Below are 24139 nucleotides of genomic sequence, written 5' to 3'. Positions count from 1 at the left end.
CCCAGTTCTTAAAAAATAAAAGTGGATTTATTGTGTCAGGGCAACAGAGCATTTTAATCGCATTTAATTTTGCAAACCGGGGCGGGGGGGGGGGAAACCAATTGTTTTGAAAATGTTTATGTTTATGCTTATCTCCCCCTCTTGAAATTTAATAAAATATTTAATTGTATAAACCCAAAGTACCTCTAGAGTCTAGACTGTCAGTATATTTGGGGGGCTAGGGGATTTTCAAGCACATACCAAAACTTTGTTTGCACATTTAAAGTGTATTAAAGGTTCCTGCATAACCTTTGTGAAAACAAATCAGGATGAATTATGAATAAACAGGTTGTCCTTCCTACAAATAATGAGGGCTTGTCTACATTTCCACTTGTGCCATGCTTAGAAGGAACTGGTCTGAGCTGTTTACCTTTAGCCTGCTCCTTCCCAAGGGAAATCCTGCTCTTTAGTGATAGATCGGAACGAATGGCAATCCAGGGAAAACCCAAATTGCTGTTTGCTCCGATTGAGCATTAAAGAGCTATTTTCCCCGAGGGAAGGCGGCTTGACAAGAGGAAGTGTGGCATCCTTACCAAATGTAGCCTAGATGGCTCTAGGACTGCCAGATCCAGAGCTAGATCCAAGATCCAGAGCAATTTCTTCTTATTTTTTATAGCATCTGGAAAGAAAGGTGTTGTTTACCCCACTTGAGTTTGCAATGTAGCCCTGTTCAGGTGGTCAAAGAAGGCACAGGAGAGCACACACTGGTCTCTCACCCTTAACATTCCTGCTCCTATAATCCCCACTGTTGCACATTCCAACCCCATGCAAGGTCCGAAAGGCAGCTTGTATGCACATTTAGCAGAACATGTTTAGGATGTCCCTTCGGACTGAAGAGGAGGGTGCAGCCTGCACAGGGATGTTGGGAGTGGGGCCAGCATGGGTGCCCCCAGCTCCCCCCCCCCCCAGTTTGTGCTCTCACACAGTCTCCTGGATGCCTGAATAGGGCTTAACTAAGACATAAGACAACCCAAACCAAATGAAGCCCTAGTCATGTTTAATGACCACTAGGAGTTCACTATGCCCACAGGTTTTTTATTTTATTATTTTATTTTAATTTTTGTTTTTTTTTATTAAATATTTTCTTGATTTACAAAACTGTATGCAATGTCTCTCTCTCGTATTTTTCCCCATATAACATTTTTACAAATCAGTTTCATTTGTTGAGACATTAGGAAGAAAAGGGGGTAAGAGGTGGGTGGGGGTGAGGTCAGGTGGCGATGTTTCTGTTTTATTTACTATATGTAGGGTTTGGTGTCAGCATTGCTTGTGCAGGTTCTTTGCTGTTCACTTGTGTTCCTTTAGTGGTGAGAGAGGTTGGGGTTGGCCTAGGGTGTGGTTATTCATGTGTGGTTGGCTGTGGTGTCTTTGTTCGTGTGTGAGTGGGGTGGGTGGGTGTTTTGGATCAGGTTAGCCGTATTGATTTGTATGCTGTTGGTGGATTTTTGTCATTGTATTGTTGGGCTGTGTATGTGATAAAGGGGAGCCATACAGGGGTGAAGGCGTCTTCTTCTATTTGTCCCCGTGTCAGTTTCACTATAACCACAGGTGATGGCTGGGGGGCTGCATTCAGCTTGATACATTAGGGAGGTTTACAAATCTGCCCTAAGTCTAACTATACCAGTTACAAAGCCTAGGAAATAAGGGAAGTCTTTGATATGTTTTGATACCTTAAGCATGCTACAGCACAAACAAGATGTGTGGCAAATGAATGGAATATTAGGTGTATTTTCAGTGTTTAGAAAAAGCAGGAAGGGAAGAAGGCAGCAGCAGCAGCATCTTGGGAGACAGCAGTCTATAGCGATACCTTCTCTCTTGAACTAGTGATGCCTCTCCAGCAGAGGCGCACCTGAGGAGGGAGTGTTGGGGCCCAAGAAGAAGAGTTTGCAGCAGGAGTCATTTTGTGCATCTGCTGAACATAATCATAGAATCAGAGAGTTGGAAGGGACTCTAGTGAGGACCATCTAGTGCGGTGGCAGCAAACCTATGGCACAGTGCCAGAGAGGGCACTCGGAGTCCTCTCTGTGGGCACTGCGCCATCGCCCCAGCAGGGCCGTAGCTTCCAATCCTCTTGCAGGCAAGTAGAAGCGCGATCAGGCAGCTCAGCTGAGGAGCGCCTGGCTGCCTTCAGGTGGTGCAGGGGCTCTCAGGTGCAGCTTCTGGGCTGCCTCCACCTTCCCCAACCCCAGCACCTATTCAGCCTGGCTGCCTTCACGGGGCTGCAGGGGATCTGATGCGGAGGTGGGGGCTCCTTTAAACTTCTCCCTTGAGGGGAGTGCAGCTGCGAACCCCTCAATGGAAAGTGTGATGGAGCCTGCACTTCAGCCGAGCAGCCGGATCCTACTCCTACTTGCCTGCAAGCAGGAGCAGGCTGAGGGGGGTGGGGTGGCAACATCCCTTGCCTGCCCACTTGCCACCGGCCCAGCCTTGCCTCACTCAGCGCCGGGGCTGCCAGAGCTGGAGGAGGGGTGGTTGCTGTTGTGGCAGTGGCAGAGGGACCCAGCGCTGGAGGGCGGCAGGTGCCTGCTTGCTTGCTGCCCAGCCCGCCTTCCCTCACTAGGAAAACAGAAGTGTGGCACTCAAAATGGAAGTTCTACTCAGAACAGAGCATGCTCGGCTTCCGAAAAAAGTTCCAAAACCGGAACACTCATTTCTGGGTTTGAAGTGTTCAGTTTCCAAGTAGTTCGAGAACTAAGCTGTTCAAAAACTGAGGTACCACTGTATTTGTTTTTACCAGTTTGAACTGTATTTATTCCCCCCCCCCCAGTGGTGATTTTATTGAGTCAAAATGAGAGTACCCCTAAACATTTTTTTAGAAAAAAGCACTGAGTTATACCAATTATATATCAATAGAAATATAATTTAATGAAGAATGTAATGCAATAACTTTTATGAAGGATTATTTATTACAACAGCAGTCATAAAGAAGAAATGTGAAACACACAGAAAAAATGAGATATACAGGTTAAATTGCCATGTTGGCACTTTGTGATAAACAAGTGGGTTTGGGGTTGCAGTTTGGGCACTCGGTCTCTAAAGGTTCGCCATCACTGGTCTAGTGCAATGCAGAATATGCACTGTCTCATCTTGGGATCCAACCTGCGACCTTGGCATTATCAGCACCACCCCGAGACTATAAGCCTACAAGGTGATGGGAGCCATCCTTTGAGAGCCACCTGCACCACATGGCAGAGACTTCACTGGGATCCCATAAAAATGGAGCAGCAAAGAGGCGGCAGCTGGGCCTGGGTGCTTTTCATAGGCATCTCTGGGAGTAGCAGGTCTGCTACACTGCTAGGTTTGGCAATCCTGCACAAGCCACACAACTTGGCAACACTGCAAAAAGCTGCAGCGCTGCCCAGGGGTTGTGGGGTGGGAAGCCATGGGGGCAATTTCCCGCAGGCCCCCACAAAGCAAGGCTCCCATGCCTCAGTTCCTGGGTGGACCATTGGCTGCCAGTGGTGAGCGAATACCTCCTGAGATTTCCAGACAAGGTGCCACCGGAGGGTAATTTCCTGTGGCAAATTCCAGAGGAAGAGTCACAGGAATGCAATATGAGGCCAGGCTTTAAGGGAGGAATCCTTCGCTTCTGAGTGAGTGGGGAAGGCCACGACCAGAAGACTCATGAGGCTGAGCCCCGGGAAGCAGTAAGAAGCTCCACTAAGAGGTTCCTGTTTCCCCACGTAAAAAAGAATGTAGCGCTTCTATCGTTTTGCTTAATCCCAAGGCTAGGAGGAGTGGTAGGCAATAATGTGTGGTCTGTGTATGTGGTAGTTCTCGCATGTGGTTCTTTTGATGCAGCTTAATTTATGGTTCTTCTTGAATCCTCCTTTTAGTATTGTTCCTAGGTACTTACCACGTTCTGTATTACTCACGTTTTGTATTGGTATCTGAAGAAGTGTGCATGCACACGAAAGCTCATCTGAAGAAGTGTGCATGCACACGAAAGCTCATCTGAAGAAGTGTGCATGCACACGAAAGCTCATACCAAGAACTAACTTAGTTGGTCTTTAAGGTGCTACAGGAAGGAAATTTTTTTGTTCTGTATTACTCAGTGCAACTACAACGGTATGGTTTGTTGCATTTTCTTTTTTATACTTTGATGGCTTTAATCTTCTTGTGCCAAAAATTCCAATAACGTTTTGATTAAAAATATATGTAATTGTCTGTGGCCCTCAGCTTTGTACACACACGAATGGGTCCTTGCAGGGAACAGCATGAGGGCCCATAACAGCCCACCTGGATCCAGAGGTGATTCATTCTTGGTGCATTCCGTCACCTCTTTTTCTAGAAAAATAGCACCGGGGGTGGGGGTGGGGGCAAAGTTGTTGAACTAAAAATATATATATGAAGTTTTTGAGCTATTTTTAGGAAATTTGCCAAAAAATCAACACCCTAAGCGGAGTCATATGATTTAAGTGTGTGTCTTTGGATAAACACATGGAATGTTCCATTGTTCTAGGTTGAGGAGCTGATTTTATTTCATTCTCTCTATTCTTGCCTTTCAGTATTCACATTGTAAACTTTCTAATGAATTTTAAAATAATTCTTGGGGCTCTATCAAATATGCCAGAAATAGGTTTCAGCCATATGAGCAAATGAGGCTGCCAGCTTCTTTTTTAGGCATTACTCCTGTGCTTTTAACAGTAACTGGAAGCAGAAGCAATAAACAATGGAGTAGGCAGAAAAATATTTATCGATCCCATGTGCTTCCAGTCCAACTAGTCCTTCAGGGTATTTTGGAGATGAGCGGTTCAAAACCGAGTTGTGCTTCCACTTCTATTTCTTACGCTATCAAAAGAAGTAGAAGAGGTGGCATCTCTGAATTTTGCATATTGTACAACAGGCTAGTTGAGCAAGATACATCGTATTGTGCAAATGGGAGATCAGTATTTGAATATGTCTCATGTGCAAAGGAAGAGAGTAGGGCTGGGCAATAGTTTTCAACACTGTGATGTATCGCCACCTAAATAGCACAATATTTTGAGATATCACAGTGTCTCATAGCATGCTTCAGCTCATACATGCCAACTCTCCCTGTGGTGGTGGAGGGCCTCCCAGGGCCTTGCAGCCTCCTGACACATGTGAAATCATGCGCACGTGACGATCTGCCCCCCATGTCTCAGCACCTCTGCTTCAACTAAACCATGGGTAGGTAAACTAAGGCCCGGGGGCCGGATCTGGCCCAATTGCCTTCTCAATCCAGCCTGTGGACAGTCTGGGAATCGGTGTGTTTTAACATGAGTAGAATGTGTGCTTTTATTTAAAATGCATCTCTGGGTTATTTGTGGGGCATAGGAATCCGTTCATTCCCGCCACCCCCCCCCCAAATATAGTCCGGCCCCCCACAAGGTCTGAGGTACAGTGGACCAGCCCCCTGCTGGAAAAGTTTGCTGACACCTGACACTAAACCATTAAAGATGTCTGGAGAATATATTACAGTTCTATGCAGTTTTGTGAGCATATTTAAAATTTAAGGAAGTAGTAGATTTAGTAAAAACATTAAATAAACTTCCATATGATATACTGAATATATTTTCAACTAATTTAAGAGTATGTATGTAGTAATGTTCACCCCCAACCGCTTGCCCCTCCCATCTCCTGTCTCTGCTCTCCGGCCAGACTAGGACGCCCAGGGCAAGGTTGGCGGGCTAATTACTTTTTCCAAAACAGAACAAACACGACCCGGTAGGGCTGCCACCACTCCCTCTTGTCCAGGGGACCCAGAATCACAACCCAGGGAGAAGGCTGTGACCCGTTTAACCTGGCTGTCCCCCTGTTCCGCAAGCTGCATCCACAGACTTGCAGGCAGAAGTTCTACGGTAGTGTGTAACCAAGCGTAAGGCTAGGACTTAGCTATTCCCTCCGGAAAGGCACACAAACTAAAACAGTTTCATTCTTAAAAGGTTTATTTTAAAAATAACATAAAAACATGCTAGAATAGCAGGCACTCTTTTGAACGTTACAGATAAGAAAATAACAAAGGTACATAGTATAACTAGCTATACATACTCACAAGCTCTAACACACAATAGGATAGCTGAAATCTTTAGGACTCTGCAAGTTGAAGGCTTTTGAAGATCTCCATTTCAAAAGGCAAAACGATGGCTGTTAAGATGGAACATCAGAGCCGGGCCTCTATGCGGATTGCAGAACAATGGCAGAGAGCATAATTTCTCAAACAATTCCCTGATCTTTTATTCACAATTCGCACCACAATTCGTAACTTTCAAGCCAATCATAAGACTCAAATTATTTTTAAATTCGCCAATGACCGGCTTGCTGGTCAATCAGTTTACTTCTTGACAGCTGGGCCAATTTGAAATCCAAACTTTAAATCAAAGGGTTTCCTCCCTTCCGTGGAAATTAGCCAGATACACATTCCCAAGCAATTCAAGGACAGATAGCATCACTGGGGGGGGGGGGGATGTTTACACTCTCAAACTCAGGTGTTAGGTCTTTCATTAAATCAAGGCTTCCTTGGTTCCAATAAAGCTTTCAGCTAAGGAGCCATCTAGTCTAGAGTTTAAAGATACACAACTTCTTTCCCAGGGTCCTTGTGGCTGATGAAACTCCCACAAGGCTTCACTCCTCTTACTTGACCAAAGAATAATTTTCTAAATAAGACTAACTTTACTACAATGTAGTTTAAGTGATTTCCTAGTCAAGTTGCATCTGCTTCCCCACTCAGAGGTCTGAGTGTAGTTTTATGCATGCAGAAGCCCCACTGAGTTCAACTAAACTTACTTTTACTTTCTTGGGAGTAAGCCCCATTGAACTGAGTGGGGCTTGTTTGTGAGTAGACACACATTTGATTGCACTGCTTATGGACAAACACACTCCCCATCAATCTCACAGTACCCAACCTTCCAATTCAGCATGAGGCAGTCAGATATGTTTCCCCTCCATCTCCCCCATCTCCTCAGTCTCTCCCTTTTTATCAAAGGGTGGGAAGGAGGGATAGCAAGCAAGGAGACAGACTCCTTTAAAAAAAAATATTTTAAAAAACCTTCCTTTTTAATATGGAGGGATGCTGTTTAGGGGAAACCAACAATGTAAACACCACCAGAAAATAAAAATGAAAAGAAGGGGGGGGGGGACGTGAGGGAAGAAAAATGAAGAAGGCAAAGGCAGCAAAAGTATCTGTTTAGGAAATCGGCTGCCACGGGCTCTGCTTTCCAGATCTGTTTTGCCTTTCTGCATCTCTTTCTTTGTTTATGTTCTTTGTTTACATTGCTTCTGGATCTTTAATTATCGGGGGGGGGGGGGAGTGCTCCGGGATTGGTAGAAAGTTTTGCATAATTAGCTGAGCTATGCTTAAAGGGGTGGTTTGTGTGCTTGCGAGGGGTTAGAGGGGTTATTGGGAAATGGGCCGCAGCCGAGGGCTTATTGCTTATTTCTCAGCTAGGGAAAGATGGTGGCTGCCTTCTCGCCAAGAAAAGTATCAAGAAAAGTTACTGGTTCAGTGCGAGCAAGAAGTTAAGCCAGGGGTCAGCAAACTTTTTCAGCAGGGGGCCGGTCCACTGACCCTCAGACCTTGTGTGGGGCTGGACTAGATTTTGAGGGGGGGGATGGATAAATTCCTATGTCCCACAAATAACCCAGAGATGCATTTTAAATAAAAGGACACATTCTACTCATGTAAAAACATGCTGATTCCCAGACCGTCCGCGGGCCAGATTTAGAAGGCGATTGGGCCGGATCCGGCCCCTGGGCCTTAGTTTGCCTACCCATGAGTTAAGCTTAAAGCTTTTGCTGGTTTTTGTGAGCTTGCAGGGAGGACTTATTGAGAGCGTGAGGGGAGGGAGGAGTGAAAGCGAACAAAGCAGAGAGAGATGGTGAAGAGTATCAAGGGAGTTATCGGTTCAGCTGAGCTGAGACGACAGCCTGGGAAGCTGTCCCCTTTTGTTCACATACCCTCACTGGTATATTGCCTGGTTGAAACACTTCTTGCGATGTCATTTCAATACTTGTAACAGATGGTATAGTGATTTATTGCACAGCCCTAGAAGAGAGAGGGAAATGCTGGACATAAACTGCTAGGTTTGGCTTCTTGGACCATGGTGTCTGCTTCCCTGAGAAAGGACTTCTGGCAAGAGATGGGTTGCACCCCACAGTGGTTGGCAAGAATGAGTGTTTTAAACTAAATCTTGAGGGAGAGGGAGATAATATTACCAGGTATACTAGGTACTGGGGTGAATAGTTTCATTGATGCAAAGCAAACTGAGGTGGTGCTCCAGAAACCTGCAAAAGGTCAGGGAAGTATAAGAAGGAAGCGGCTAGAGTGGTTTCAGTTGTTTCTATACTAATGCCCAGAGAATTGGAAACAAGCAATACAAATTTGAGCTGAAATTTGGGATGAGACTCACATCTGGAATGTAGAAATTGAGGGATATAACCTTTTCAAGACCAAACGGGAAAGGAGAAAGAGTAGTATTATATGTAAAGCATTTCTTTATGAAGGAAGAGATCCATGACCTGGAGCATGGAAGGCATATTCAGTAAAAATTGTAGGAGAGGGAAACAACAGTGACCTTACTGTGGGTGTCTGCTATAGACAGTCAAGCCAGATTTGAATGATGCCTTCCTACAGCAAATTACCAAACATTCAAAAATGAAAGCTATAGTAGTCATGGGAGACTTCAACTTCCCCAATATCTGTTGGAACTAAAACTCTACCAAGGTCCAACAAATTCCTCAATTGTTTTGCTGACAATTTCATTTCTGAGAAGTGGCAAGAAGAAGACCATCTCTTTTGGATCTGGTCCTCACCAACAGGGAGGAATTGATTGATTGAGAAAGTGGAAGTACTGGCCACCATGGGAGAAAGTGATAATGTCCTCTTGGCTTGTGTGATACAGAGGCAAGGGAAAGCTGAGTGTAGTCAGAAATACACTCTGGATTTCAAAAAGCTTAAGGAACTACTGGGTGAGATGCCATGGTCAGAAATACTCAAAGAGAAGGGAGTCCAAGATGGATGGGAATTTCTTAAAAGTGAAAAAAGCACAAATGCAGATAATTCTAACAAGAAATAACAGTAGGAGGCATCTAAGGAAACCGATGTGGCTGCTAAAGCTCTTACAGATCAGCTGAGATTTAAGAAGGGCTTGTATAAGGAATGGGCCCAAATTAACAAAATGAATCTCAATAGGTACAAATGTAAGGTTCTGCATTTAGGCAGAAAGAACCAGATGCACAAATTTAAGATGTGGGATACCTGGATTGCCAGTAGTACATGTGAAAAGGATGTAGGGGTATTAGTAGACCGCAAGCTTAACATGAGTCAACAGCGTGATTCAGAAGTAAAAACTGTGAATGATATTCTAGGCTGCATCAAAGTCTAGTGTCCAGATTGATAGAAATCATAGTACCACTCTATTATTATTTGGTTGGACCACACCTGGAGTACCGTGTCCAGTTCTGGGCACCACAATTTAAGAAAGATACTGACATGTTGGAACATGTGCAGAGGAGGGTGACCAAGATGATCAAGGGTGTGGAAACCCTTGAGGAAAGGTTGAGGGAGTTGAGTATGTTAGGCTGGATAAGAGGAGACTGAGAGGATATGACAGCCATCTTCAAATATATAAACGGCTGTCAAATGGAAGATGGAGCAAGTGTGTTTTCTCATGTCCTGTAGGGTAGGACCCAAACCAATGGCTTCAAGTTACAAGAAAGGAGATTTTGGCTAAACATCAGGAAGAACGTTTCGATGGTAAGAGCAGTTCAACCGTGGAACGGACCCCCTGGGGAGCTTGTGGACTCTCCTTCCTTGGGGTTTTTATAAGCAGAGGTTGGATGGCCACCTGTCATGGATACTTTAGTTGAGATTTCTGCATTGCAGAGGGTTGGACTAGATGACCCTCAGGATCTCTTCCAACTCTACAATTCAATGATTCTATGATACTATAAAGCTCTAGTTCAACTTTGATTGGGGGTGCATTTATTTCTTATTAGTTACTTCACTATAAACATTGTTTACTGCCCTTCAACCAATGATTGCCGTTAAAAATAAAATAATACAATAAAATCTAAACACATTCAGACAAAAGAATCAAGAGCCCATGTGATTAAAAGCAGCACATGATTATGCATGTCTACTCAAGTAGTTCTAGAAGACTTGCAGCATAAGAAAACAACGGCCCAAGTTTTTCTGGATGATCAAGCTGTGATGGTTGGGGCTGCTAGGAGTTGTAGTCCAAAATGTCTGGGGGGCACCAAGTTGGTGAAGGTTGAGCTTGAGCAATTTCCATCCATCTTCAGGCCCTGAAAAAATGACCTATGCCAAGAATGTAACAGGGAGAGGCATCCCTGCTGGTTTTGCCTGGCCTGGACCCCTCAGTTACTGTCCCAAATACAATATGCTTCTAAATAATTTCATCTGGTCAGGGAAATTGCAGACAGGTTGAAATCTCAAGTCAGATTCTTAGTAGGATTTTTATCTCTTGCTTTCCTAGTTAGTAGGGTTTTCCTAATTCCCTTAGGAGCAAAAGCGGGAAGAAGGCATGTCTGATCCAAAACCCTTGTACATTCAGCCCTCCCTTTAAGGGGTCCGTGGATTTCTAGGACAATTTTCAAATGTGATTATGGGTCAGAAATTCCCACTTTGGGGAAGGGTCATGGCTCAGTGACAGAGCACCAGTTTTCCATGTGAAAGATCCAAGGTTCCATGTAGGGCTGGGGATGCCGTGTGCCTGAAACCCTTGACTGCCACTGCCAGTCAGTGTAGGCAGTACCGAGTTTGATGGATCCGTGGTCTGACTTGGGTGGTATAAGGCAGCTTCCTGTGTTCTTCTTGGGCCTGAACTAATTTCAACATAGAAATGGCTTATTTTTCCTCTCAGTTCACATTAAAGCAGTGTAATAAGTAGGTGCTATATTCTAACAGATATACGGGATGCAGGTGGTGCTGTGTTCTAAACCACTAAGCCTCTTGGGCTTGCTTATCGGAAGGTCAACATTTTGAATCCCCACGACGTGATGAGCTCCCATTGCTCTTTCCCAGCCCCTGCCAACCTAGCAGTTCAAAAGCATACCAGCATGGGTAGATAAATAGGTACCTCTGAGGCGGCAAGGTAAACAGCTTTTCCATGCGCTCTGGCACTTGTCACAGTGTTCTGTGCACCAGAAAGTGGTTTAGTCATGCTGGCCACATGACCCAGAAAAGCTGTCTGCTTTCAAGCTCCCTCAGCTTGAAGATGCTGCACTCCTTAGTCAAATTTGACTGGACTTAACTGTCCAGGGGTCCTTTACCTTAACAGAGATCAATAAAAATCCAATCATGCAAACTTAATTCTTTCTTTAAAATAATACAAGTTTACTAAGTTTGAGTTTTTGTGGCAAACACTCCGGGGCATGGACCATTAAAGCACGGACCTGTGCCTTGAAAAAGCGGGGGCCAAAGGTAAGTGTGGCTAAGCCCTAAATCAAACAGAAATAAACTAATCCAAATTCCCCTAAGCTAGGGTTGCCATATCTTGAAGAGCAAAAAAGAGAATGCGGAGCCCCCTTGCCACACCATACCCCCCAACGTTTCTCTGATGAAAGTAGGGACATCCTATAATAATAATAATAATAATAATACCCCACCCATCTGCCCCACTCCAACATATATAAATGCATAATAAAACATTAAACATTTTAAAACATCCTTATACAGGGCTGCCTTATACAGGGGTGGGGGAGAAGGGGAGGCAGAGAGAGACTCCCCCCCCCCGGGGTCTTTCCCATCTGCTCAGGGGCAGTTTAGTGGGCACTGGCGTGGCCAGCAGCTCAGAGAGGTCCAGGTGGCAGCCGTTTGATCTGCCATTGGACCGTGAGCCCAATCCCAACATCCACCATGCGGATGTATCATAGAAATAGAAAAATGTTAAGAGTGATCCTCGCACGCACACTTCCTAGCTCTGTTTGCAAAAACCCGGACATTTTGGCAAATTCAAAAAATCCTCCCAGACTGAAATTTCACCCCTGAAAAAGAGGACCTGTCAGGGAGAAACCAGACGTATGGCAACCCTACCTAAGCTATACTTGGTGGATGGTTCAAGAAGTAGGCCTTTCACCGGAAAGTTGCAGTTAGTTCCTTTCTTTATTTAGGGATGTCTTAGAGTGGAGACTGAAAAGGTCTAGCCAAACATCTTCATGGTCTACAAAGGTGTAAAGTGGAAAACAGAATTTCTAGGGTTGCCATATTTTGAAGAGCAAGAAAGGCGACACATTTGCTGACTTCTGCTTTTAACTATGGATTGCTTTGATGTCTCTACTCATGAAAAAGAGGATGTGTCCTGGAAAAAGAAGACAAATGGCAAGCCTAGGACACCTCACGTCCTATATATCATTTCTACTGATTCCACTTTCTGTGTCTGCAAAATACCTTTATACCTGGAGTTTCCGAAAGTCCGCCCTTTCTTAAGTATCCTCTGTCAGATAACCCTTGGAAAAAGCAATGCTCAAGACATTTGCATTTGAAAAGGCATTCTGGCTCTGCTCTGGCTACGGATAGGAAAATAGCATCTTGTTAAACATTTGAGCTGTGAACACACTCCATTTACTCTGCATGCTGTGTGCCCCCACTGCTGGTTTGGGAAGTGGTATACACACATTAGCCACAACCCATATCTATGGTGTTGCATCTTACAACATACTGCATTTTAATGTGTTTTCCCCAAAACCAGCTTCAATCCGAACTGGTGGAGGGGGGAAGGAAAGGACCTAGGTGAGTTTTAATCTGGTAATGTATACACAGCATGTATAATTTAATGTGTTATTCTGCTGTGCTGCATACATGTGTGGTTGGACTTTTAACTCTTTGACCTAAGCTAGCCTTGAACGCAATCAAAGTCTTAAGGGGCAACTCTCTGCATGTTTACTTTGAACTAAAACTCAGGGCTTATCTACACTTCTGATTCTCACGTGCTTTCTAGGCATGAATTCCAGTGGTTTTCTGTTTATTTGGCCGCTTTCCCCAGGAAAACCTGTTCTTTAGCACTGAATCGGAGCAAACATAAATCCATAGAAAATGCAATTGTCGTTTGCTCAGATTCAGTGGCAGAGAGCGGATTCCTCTGGGGGAAAAGCAGTGGGAGAAGTGAAAGTGTGGATGAGGCCTCATTGTGCACTGTTCAATGGGCTTTATTCCCAGGGAAGTCAGCATACGACTGCAGTCCTAATTATGCCTTCTGTGTGTCTCCTGATTTCTTATTCTGGCTGCCATAGGTACGAAAGTGAAGATGCTTACTCCTCCCCAGACACTGATAGCTCTGCTGATCCTGCTGGCTATTCCAAGTGCTGTGAAAACTCAGGTCAATCCAGGTAAGGGATGAAAATGCCGCTTCTCAGTATCAGGTCCACAAACTAAGAGATGTAGCCTACCTGGAAGTAAGTCCCATTGCATATAATACTTCTGAGCAGTATTGTAAATATAGTTACTGGTGGTCATGAGTTGTACCTTTTGATGTTATTTAACACTAAATTGGGCTTATCAAAGCTAACAGGTTCCATGTATGATTCTTGATTAAGCTGCTTGCCCTCAGACCTCCGTAAAGGTTAGCTCTCTTGGCATACAAAAGTTAACAAGTTTGGGTCCCCTAAGAATCCAAAGAAGATTCCCTGCACAAAGCTCATTGAATCCAGCATCCTGTTTCTAATTGTGGCTGGGTTGATGGTTTTCATAACACTAGGAAGGCCAAAAGCAAGACATGAGGACAACAGCATCTGAAACTGTGAGGTGAGCCTCCTTCCTTGGAACACAGAAGTTCCATTTAGCTGTCATAGCCAACCTGGTGGCCCTGTCCACCATGCATTTGTGTAATTGCTCTTTAAACCCATTGAAGCCACTGGCCAACACCACGTCTTGTGGCAGCTAATTCCACCCTGTTAATTATTCACTGAGAGAAAAAGTATTGTTACAAAGGACGGGTGCCTGCCCCTCTGTCTGCCAAGAGCCCATGGGGACCCAGGCACACACATAGGTTCTGTGTCCATTTGAAGAATACAATACATGGCGGAGACTGTCGTGGCTTTAAGAAATATGGTTTATTTACCTATTTACACCTTCAGTCTGCATGGAGGGAGTCCAGAACTTATAGCATGGTCCTTTCAAGAGGGGCTCCCCCCCCCACAGAATTTCAGCCCTTCTTCTTCCTCCTTTTTCCCAGCCACCCTTGCTCCCACAGCAATTACCCTGGCAACCTTCCAAATCCCCAGTCTCTGTTCAAATCTCAAGGCAAGAGAGAAGGAGTTCTTTTGTATTGTTAATGCCCCTCAATTGCTTCCTGTTGTTCTTTGATGACCTTAGCTCAGCCACAGGAATTCCTCTGCAGCTTGGATTCTTCCAAATAAATACATAAATGAATATTATTTATAACCTTCCCACCTGGCTGGGTTGCCCCAGCCACTCTGGGTGGCTTCCAACACACATAAAAATAATAATAAAACATCAAACATTAATAGTAACAATCAGATCCTATATAAAAAGTCACAATAACTTTAAAATAAACAACATATCAAATAAAGCAATATTCAGTAGTCCATTAGACTCCAATAGTAAACAGTAAAATTAAACATCAGCAAACAATAATTAAACAGTTTACAGTTATCAATTACAATAAAGAATTACTAATCTATAATCAATAACAGCAAATCACAATGCATAAAATACCACAAAACGTACAAAACCATGTAAAGCGGGCAAACTGAGAAACAAGGACACACAACTTGTAAAATTATTATTAAAAACTACCCCTGAATTCCTCTCTTCCCAGATGCTTCTGGTCTTCTCAAAGTCATGGTCTGGGAAAGGCTCCAGGGGCTGGAGGGTGGGGCAAGGAAAAGCCATTGCCTACAGAAAGTCTCTCTCCCCTCAGTCTCTCTCCCTTCATTTCCCAAATACTGTACAGTAATCAAAATTGCCGATCAGAAGGTCAGCGGTTCAAATCCCCGCGACGGGGTGAGCTTCCGTTGCTCGGTCCCTGCTCCTGCCAACCTAGCAGTTCGAAAGCACGTCAAAGTGCAAGTAGATAAATAGGTACCGCTCCAGCGGGAAGGTAAACAGCGTTTCCGTGCACTGCTCTGGTTCGTCAGAAGCGGCTTAGTCATGCTGGCCACATGACCCGGAAGCTGTACGCCGGCTCCCTTGGCCAGTAAAGCGAGATGAGCGCCGCAACCCTAGAGTCGTCTGCGACTGGACCTAATGGTCAGGGGTCCCTTTACCTTTACCTTTAAATCTAGAACAGCATTTTCTTTTTCCGTCCTGAATCTACTGCCAATCAGTTTCCTGGGCAACCCAAAGGTCTCTAGCGCAGACGACTGGGAACCTGCAAATCTCCATTTGTAGCTGGAGTACAACTCCCATCATCCCTACCCATTGGCCATGCTGGCCAGGGCTCATGAGAGCTTGAGTCTAACAACAACTGGAGGGCCACAGGCTCCTCATTTCTGGTCCAGTATATTTAAACCACTGTTGGAAGATGTGTAGGCTGTACTGAATGTGTCGGAATGTGTTTGGCTGCATAAGTGATTCAAAAATGCTGCACCTTCCTCATCCCGTGTAGTTCAGTTTGCTACAAAGTAGTTTGCTGGCAGGTAATGGACAGAGCTTTGGGCTGAGGCCAGCGGTCAGACAGTAAACATTGTGGAACAAGCAGCCCTTTGAGAAGCTCTCTTGGCAGCTAAGCATGAAAAATAATGCTCAGGTAGCTCAAGGCCTGCTTGAAGCTTCTTGGCTAGTCTCTTGCAAATCAAAAGCAGCCACACATTGTAGGCACTGGTAGTTTTCCATTTCCAAACTGGGAAGAAGGTGTTGGGGAAACCCAGTGAGAACTAGTGGAAAGAATTTGACAGCACTTAGAAACTAAAAAATGGTATAAATGACAAATGTGATTTTAAAAAATTCAAGAATTTAATTAAACAAGAGATTCAAATCAGGATTGAGATTGAAGTTAGGACATGGTATCAGTATTTGCAGAGATGTCTTTTTCAAAAGTGAGTAATTAACTCCTAATTAAGTGAGCCCTTACAGGATCTGAAGACTCTCACAGTTAAACAGTGCACACATTTTAAACATATTCCTTCTCATCACTACAAAACTTTAGGATTTAATTCATGGGCTAGAGATAAGCAGAAATGGACTCAAGATGCAGGTTCTACTTTAACTTCTACATATCTGATTTGATATGATTTATTATATTTCCATGCCACTTACAAACAATAAATAACAGTGACATGGCAGAACATTATAGAATATAATAAATACAGCATAAATCATAGAGAAAATTAACAAATCATCAGTGAAACGATTACAATCTATAAAACACTATTAACAAAGCTACAATTAAACAACATGCCTAAACATCACAATTAAAGCAAAAGTCATATTATATGATTAACTGATCAATACAGCATTTATTATTTATAAAACAAAATAGGAACCAAAAGATAAACTATGGACTGCTAAGATCATACACACATTCTCCCCACCCCAATAACTCACTGCTGCTTAGAATCATAGAATTGTAGATCTGAAGGGACCCTGTGGGTCATCTAGTCCAAACCCCTGCAGTGCAGGAATCTCAACTGAAACATCCATGGTTCTTTCGTAATATTAAGGAACGCACATTCAAAAGCTCTGACAGGTAGCATTATGCACCAGCTAAACTTCACATTATATAAATTAGGACTCGTAATTATAATGATAAATAGATTAGAAAGATTAGAAAAACAGTATTCTATCTTATGCTGGAGTCATTGTGCTAATAATGTGGGCTCATGGGGGGTGGAATAGATAGATAGTGTGTGGAAATTAGTGAAATAACTGGCTTGATCCTTAGATCCAAAGCACAAGCTAAACACCCTCTCCAGCAAGTGAGAGCTCCCAGCAGAGTTTAAAAACACAATCATGTAGCACAGTGAAGCATGAAGAGTATAGGTTGTTAGACTCTTTAAATATTCTGTTTAGTCCACTCACAGAGCTTCCCCTCTCTACTCCTCTCTGTCCCTCTCACAAAGAACAAACCACACTGTTAGTAAGTTTAAATGCTTTACTTACAAACTCCAAAGGTCAGACTCATGCATTATTCCATGCAGCGGCATGTCCAAAATATGCACATGTTTTTCTGCTTCATCCTTTTTATTTTCCATTCTATTTCTTGGTTTATTATCATGGAATATTGTGTTTGTAATCTTTATTGTTTGTTTTACCAAATCTTTTCCAGGTTTTTTAACCAACTCTTTTTAAATCAATTCTTCCAATACTTCTGGGGTTTGGTTTTTTTTTGTTTTCTGGTGAATATTTTGTTGGATTAAAAAAACCTGCCATTACTGCTTTACTGACATCCGAAACCGACATCCCAAACTGCTCTCTCTCTGCAGCTGTCTGCCGCTACCCATTGGGCATGTCAGGTGGGCACATCCCTGATGAGGACATTACTGCTTCTAGTCAATGGTCTGAATCCACAGCAGCTAAGTATGGAAGGTAAGAGTGAGATGAGCCTGGGTCTCTCACAAACCCAAGACATATGAGTCTGAGATCCTCATTCACATACCCCAGTCGTTCCCACGCCTCACTGGCTTTGCTTTTGCATCCTCCCCTACTCCAAAAGTGATTGGCTCCTCCTAGGCTAAGCTGTCTGAGGGCACCCAAAAAGGTGAAACTGACTCTGCATCCATCCTCAGAAGAGCCCATGGTCTACTACTGGCACCCATATTGTACCAGGGCTCAGCCCCAGAACCTGATTCCAGTGCTAATGTCCAGGCATTGAACATTACCAGCAGTAATAGAGCAGAATGAACAGGTTCCTGCAGGATTGTTCGTGGTGTCCTTTGCTTATCACTGATGTAACCAGCTGTGGCTCATGAGATGGTTTGCTGGATGCTGCCAACATCCACTGCCGAGCACCACTGAATGGGGCATGTGAGGTGGTGGAGAATGCACGCGGGCTTTTAATTCAACACTGTGTAGGTGCACAGCTACTGAGTGACTAGCAGCGTCCAGTGCCAGCAGAGGCCATGATGTTAACAACCCCTGCTGGCCAGGCCGGCCCAAGACATTTTGGCACCTGAGGCAAGCCACAAAATGGCACCTGCCCCACCAGGGATAAAGTGGGGAGTGAAGCTTTACATCAGGAAAAGGAAGAGGTGAAGGTCTACATGTGATATGTTCCTTGGAGGCCAGATCTGCTGCCTTTGTGGATCCTATCACCCGAGGCATTCGCCTCAACTTGCCTCATTTAGTTACTATGGTCTATCACCACTGATACATCACCACCATGAATACGCATGAGCCCCGTTTAAGCCATCTGAGCCTCGCTACATCTTGCAGCAGCTAACTCCATATGATCATTGATTGTGATGTGAAGAGTTCCTTGTTTTGCCTCCCCTGAGTTCTTTCATGTGAGAGGGAGAAAACCATTATCACTATCCAAATTCTGTCCATCTGTCATAGCCAGCTTCCAGCCTATCCCTTTGTCCCAGTCAGGGCTGCCATGTTCTTGTCCTCCATTCCATCCCTGAGGTCAGCCCAACCCAGCTTCTCCAGTCCTGGCTCTGCCCTGTTGCCACCCGCGTGGCACATCTATAGTGGCAAGTAGGGAAGGCACAGGTGCTGAATGGGAATGGAGAAACTGGACTAGTGGCTGAGAGGGACAGAGCCAGATAAGGGAGTCACAGGAAGGGGACGAATGAAAGAATGAGGCAGAACCACCTTGGAAGTGAAAGGCCAAGATGGGCATTGACCACAAATGAGTGGGTGACGCCAGTCAGGTCCACTTTCTGCTTTTCTCTAGGCTAGGCTCTGAAGAAGGGGATGGTGCCTGGTGCCCTGAGATCCCCGTGGAACCAGATGACCTCAAGGAGTTCCTGGAGATTGATTTACATGCCCTGCACTTCATCACCCTGGTCGGGACCCAGGGCCGTCATGCCGGAGGTCACGGCAATGAATTTGCACCAATGTACAAAATTAATTACAGCCGGGATGGCACCCGCTGGATATCTTGGCGGAACAGGCATGGAAAGCAGGTAAAGCAGTAGGGAGGGGGTGAAAATAATAATAATAATAATAATAATAATAATAATAATAATAATAATAATAGTTGTTGTTGACTATAGAGAGTCTGTGGCAAATAAAAACCAACAGCACAACCAGGGCTTAGCCACACTTATCTTTTACCCCACTCTTCCAGGTCTGTGTTTCAAAGCTCTGTGTTTGGAGCAAACAGCAATTCAGGCTTTCCACATATTGCTGTTTGCTCTGACTGAGCTTTAAAGAGCGGGTTTTTGCAGGAAAAGCAAAAAAAAGGGTTCGGACACAGACTTTTGAAGTGTGGATCATACTTGGAAAGAGCAGAGGAAAGGCAAGTGTGGATATGCCCTCAGTAATGCTGTAGTAAGTTCTGAAGCCCAGGAGCTCATGAAGACGACCCCATAAAGATTCCAAAAATGCAGGCAACTTTGTTGAATTATACACGTACAGACAGATGTGTGTATGCATGCCTCAAAGTGCACCACACACAAAAAAAGGTAAAGGTGAAGGACCCCTGGACGGTTAAGTCCAATCAAAGGCAACTATGGGGTTGCGGCGCTCATCTTGATTTCAGGTCGAGCGAGCTGGTGTTTGCCCACAGACAGCTTTCTGGGTCATGGGGCCAGCAGGACTCAACTGCTACTGGTGCAATGGAACACTGTGACAGAAACCAGATTGCATGGAAATGCTGTTTACCTTCTTGCCACATTTTGGTCCTCAGAACTAAGTCAAGGGCCAAAGAATTCCCTGAACTGAACAAAATTTCAGCTGAATTTTTATGTTACCAAGAATCTATGTTTTGGGTGAAGATGCAGAACGTACATAAATTGCCAATGTTCTCTAGGAATTGGAGAGGCCATGCTACTAAAGAGCAAATATGCAACCAGTTTAAACACCTGATTAAACTTATAGCAGAATTGAGTTGGCCTAAATAGAAAAATCTTATATATTCAGTTGCTAGAGGGCACCATCAGAATAATAGCTACGCAAATTTCAAGGAGAACTGTGGTACAATTCCTGTGGCTGCAACACTTCCCTGTCTGCCTGCCGCCCAGCAGCCTTGTTCTTGGTCATTTTATGTCCTTTGCCCCCTCAGGTGCTTGATGGAAACACCAATCCATACGATATTGTCCTGAAGGACTTGGAGCCACCCATCATTGGTCGATTCATCCGCTTTATTCCTGTGACTGACCATTCCACGAATGTCTGTCTTAGGGTGGAGTTGTATGGTTGTGTCTGGCTAGGTAAGTACAGTACAGCAATTCATTGGAACTATGACCTATCAGAGTGACTTACACTGTAGGCACATATAATTTTTGTAGAGCAGTGAGGCTATTCTAGAAGCTTCATCACTGTGTTCCATCCAAATGTACCATTTTGTCCAAAGTTGAGCTCTTGTGGGAAATGGGGGCAGTAGTTCTGCAAGGTTGAAGCAGAAACTAACTGTGCATAGTGTTGATTGGCTAGCCTCTGTTATGTCACCAACGATTCCCCTCCCCCCCCCCATTTTTGAAAATAAAACTACTAATGAACAGGTAAATATGGCGCTTTAAAGGAAAAATAACATATTTGGTTAACCCTCCATACAATGGCAGTGATCTAGACAAATGTGTTCCTAATTAGTGTCTGCACCCAACTGTTCTGGGGTTTTTCCGTTCTAACAGATGTATCCCATCCACAACATGGACAAATGGCTTGCCAGATTCTTAAAAAGAAAAGAAAATGTTTTCAAATTATTATGGAACCACAGAGGCAAGTGAACAATAACAAAAAAATCAATAATATATTGAACTCAATGCAGGGCATACAAAATCTAAAAACATTAAATAATAACACCCAGTTTAAAATAATAACAACCATACTTCACTCGATGGCATGGGGAGAGATAGCTGTACATCTGAAACAAAACTGTATGAAATAAAATCCTACCAAACTGAATAGGAATGAGCCGGATCTTCCTGTCCATTAGAGACCTATGACTTAGGTTTTATTTTTTATGCAATAACTAAATTCCAGAGATTATTTTTACCATAAAGATATACACATATATTTAAATGATTGTCACTGCTGTGCTATAGAGATGCTGGCAGCTGCCAGAACCCAAAAGTTCTTTTGGCAAAACATCTTCATGGTATCTGTCTACACATTTAGTAGGAATAACTGTGGATAAATTTGAATATGTGTTTTAATAATCTTTAATATCTCCTAATAAATTTCATCCCAGAATAAAGCAACCTGTGGGTATTCCTACCAGACATGGAGGGGGAAGTCCCTTTAGTTCCACAACCAGTTTCTTAGATTAAAAAACAGTTTTGAAACTGAGCTGCTGAGATGCAAACTTGCAGAAAAACTCTCATTCACGGCTGTACTTAGCTGGATTATGGCTGTTCTTGGTCACAGATTGTGGCCATTTTTGTTCGCATTACTCTGAAATGAGAGCAGCAAAGAGGAAACTAGAGAGGGAAAGTGGGGGCAAGTGTGGAACTGGTCAGGGAAAAATGTCTCAACTGGCAGCATATTCCTTTGCACAGTGATACGTCTAATTTACTTATGTGTATCACTTTCAAATGTATAATGTTTCCTGGAACTTTAAAAATTCATAGAAATCCAGTGGTTTAGAAAAGTGTCCAGTGAAGTGCAGAAATAAGTCACAGGAAGAGGACAATTTAAGTGACAGAAAGCAAAATCTGCTGTTCCCAAACTGATTGAAGATTTAATGCTTGAAGGAAAAAAGCATTCAGTTTAATTTAAAGGGCTAGAATGGGTAACTTTATGTATTTATTTTTTGTTCTTAATTTCATTTACTACTTTTTAATTGTATCATAATACTTGATTAGAACTACTTATTAATAATGTTATAGTTATAAAATATGAAAGCAAAGATAGAATTGTCTTAAAAATGATAAATACAGTACAGCATTTCTAAAGCTCATTTGAGTGTTTGAAGTGCTTGGTATCCATTATTTTGCAATCTGAAAGCAACCCTGTAAGGTAGGTCAGTATTTTCCCCTGTACATGTTGGGGGGGTGGAATTACAGAGAGAGAATACACAATCACCCCTTAATAGTACGCAGAAACATGCCCCCCCCAATCTCTGAGCAGTGAGAGATTCCAGGGGTTCCAGGTGTTTATCAGAGTTGATGTTTCCTTTTGGAAATGAGGTACAGTGGAGACTATGGGGTCTTCAGGATATATGGTTTATTTACACACATAAACAACCTGAGCCCAAGATGGAAGGGCTCACAGATTTAAAACACCAAAAGGATCTTGTTTCTTGCATAGTTGCAGCCTTGGATTCAAACAGAAATCGAGACGACTTCCGGTCGGCGCCAGCGCTTAATGGCGGTCCGAGCCTCGAGCTCCGAGGCAGGACTGCTCCGTTAGTTCGGGTCTCACCCGCTACGGCAAGCGGGGGACCCCTAAAATCACAGGCGCGGAGCCTGTGAACAAAGGAGATTCGGTGGGCACCCTTTGCGCCCCCCGGTACTGTGAGGGAGCCTTTTTAAAGGCTTCTGAGCGGCATCGGGGTAAGCGCGGTGCTGAGAGTCGTCACCCAGCTAGCGGAGTGAAGCCGCGTCGCCATGAGCGGAGAGCGCCGATTCCTTCCTGCAATTGGAATTTGACCACAACACCCGTGAGTAAGATTGGAAAAGTAACGGGACTTTTAAAAAATAAAATTGGCTGAAAACGGGAAAGGCAAAAATTAAGGAAGTCTGCCTCCCCGGAACTGCAGAAGGAATAAAGCAACGAAAATCAAGCTGCACTTAAAGGGAACTTTTCTAATTTTTTTAAGCTGTCAAACTGACATCGGACTTAAAACCTCCCCCCAGACTGGCAGGAGAAGGGGGGAAGGGATTGGAACGTTGTTAATCTGCTGGAAAATTAATGGAAAATTAAGACCTTCCATTGCCAAATCCCCTGGGGTCGGGCTGCCCAAACAAGACACCTGGGACGTGGACTGTCAAACTTTGAGAAGTGGGGACTTGTTTGCAAAAAAGTTATCGGACCTTAGATGTACTTTGCTGCATTTTGGCCACATAGAAAAATAGAGACTTTACAATTTGGACATTGGAAACTTTTGGCTACTGTTACACTCCCTTGCTTCTTTGTTGTTTTTCCATCTTTGCCATTTGGATACAATTGAATGCTCCCTCTAGAGGGTTCTATCTGAAACTGTTGCACTTGAAAAAGTAACAGTGGGATTTTCCACTTGGGAATCAACTCTGTGAAAACGACCTTGAGGATATGAGTGCCCCTACAGAAGAGATAGTAACAAGGCAGAAAGCAAAACAATCTCACAAGAAAAGGGCCTCTATATCAGGAACTGCAGCTGTGCAGGAAAAAACACCAGCTTCTATGGATCCTATGACTCAGGCTCTACTTAAAATAAATCAATCCCTGGAAGCATTGACAAAACTTTCGACAGAGAATTCTAAAAAATTAACAGAGTTGACAACAAGGTTGGATGTGAATACGGCTAGTGTCGCATCGAACACAGATTCTATAAATAGATTAATTCAGGAAAATTCAGAAACACGAAAGATTGCAGAAAGTGCAAAAATAACAGCTGAAGAGACAAGGGAAAAATTTGGGCCTATTATTAAAAAAGTGAATGAGCATGATGCAGCCCTCTCCTTACTGGAACTTCAACGTAAAGAGAAGAATTTAAAATTTAGATTGGTGCCTGAAGTGGAAGGGGACAACCTTGTGAAATTTCTCACAGAGAACATCATAACTTTTTGGCGGGAGGAATGGGAGGAAGATGAGGAACTTGAGATAATATCAGCCTTTCGACTGGGTAGAAGGCAGGACAAAAAACCAAGGGACTGCCTAATTACATTGAGATCAAAAGAAGAAAGAGATAGAATATTGAATTTGCATTACCAAAAGGCACTGGTGATCCAAAATTGTCAGATACAGATTTTTAAGGACATTCCTAAATACATTTTAGAGGTGAGAACATATTACAAGAGTTTAGTAGACCTGCTGAAGAAAAACACTATACCATTCAGATGGGAATTTCCACAAGGATTGTCCTTTAACTTCAATGGAAGGAAGATTAAAATAAAAACAATTCAGGACAAAGAA

General features: G+C 43.6%; 1 protein-coding gene across 1 annotated transcript in view; it reads left to right on the top strand.

Annotated features, from left to right (window-relative positions):
- DDR2 (discoidin domain receptor tyrosine kinase 2) overlaps positions 1–24139 on the top strand; it is a 63213-nt gene that overhangs the window by 3777 nt on the left and 35297 nt on the right. Inside the window, exons 2-5 of the mRNA XM_079981300.1 lie at positions 13252–13347; positions 17404–17506; positions 18816–19047; positions 20148–20295. Coding sequence (XP_079837426.1) covers positions 13266–13347; positions 17404–17506; positions 18816–19047; positions 20148–20295 — 565 coding nt within the window. The 5' untranslated portion in view covers positions 13252–13265. The remainder of the gene's footprint in view (positions 1–13251; positions 13348–17403; positions 17507–18815; positions 19048–20147; positions 20296–24139) is intronic.

This window comes from Podarcis cretensis (assembly GCF_951804945.1).
Source record: "Podarcis cretensis genome assembly, chromosome: 6".
Taxonomy (NCBI): domain Eukaryota; kingdom Metazoa; phylum Chordata; class Lepidosauria; order Squamata; family Lacertidae; genus Podarcis; species Podarcis cretensis.
The sequence above is the reverse complement of the archived record's forward strand: the minus strand, read 5'-3'. Positions and strand labels throughout refer to the sequence as shown.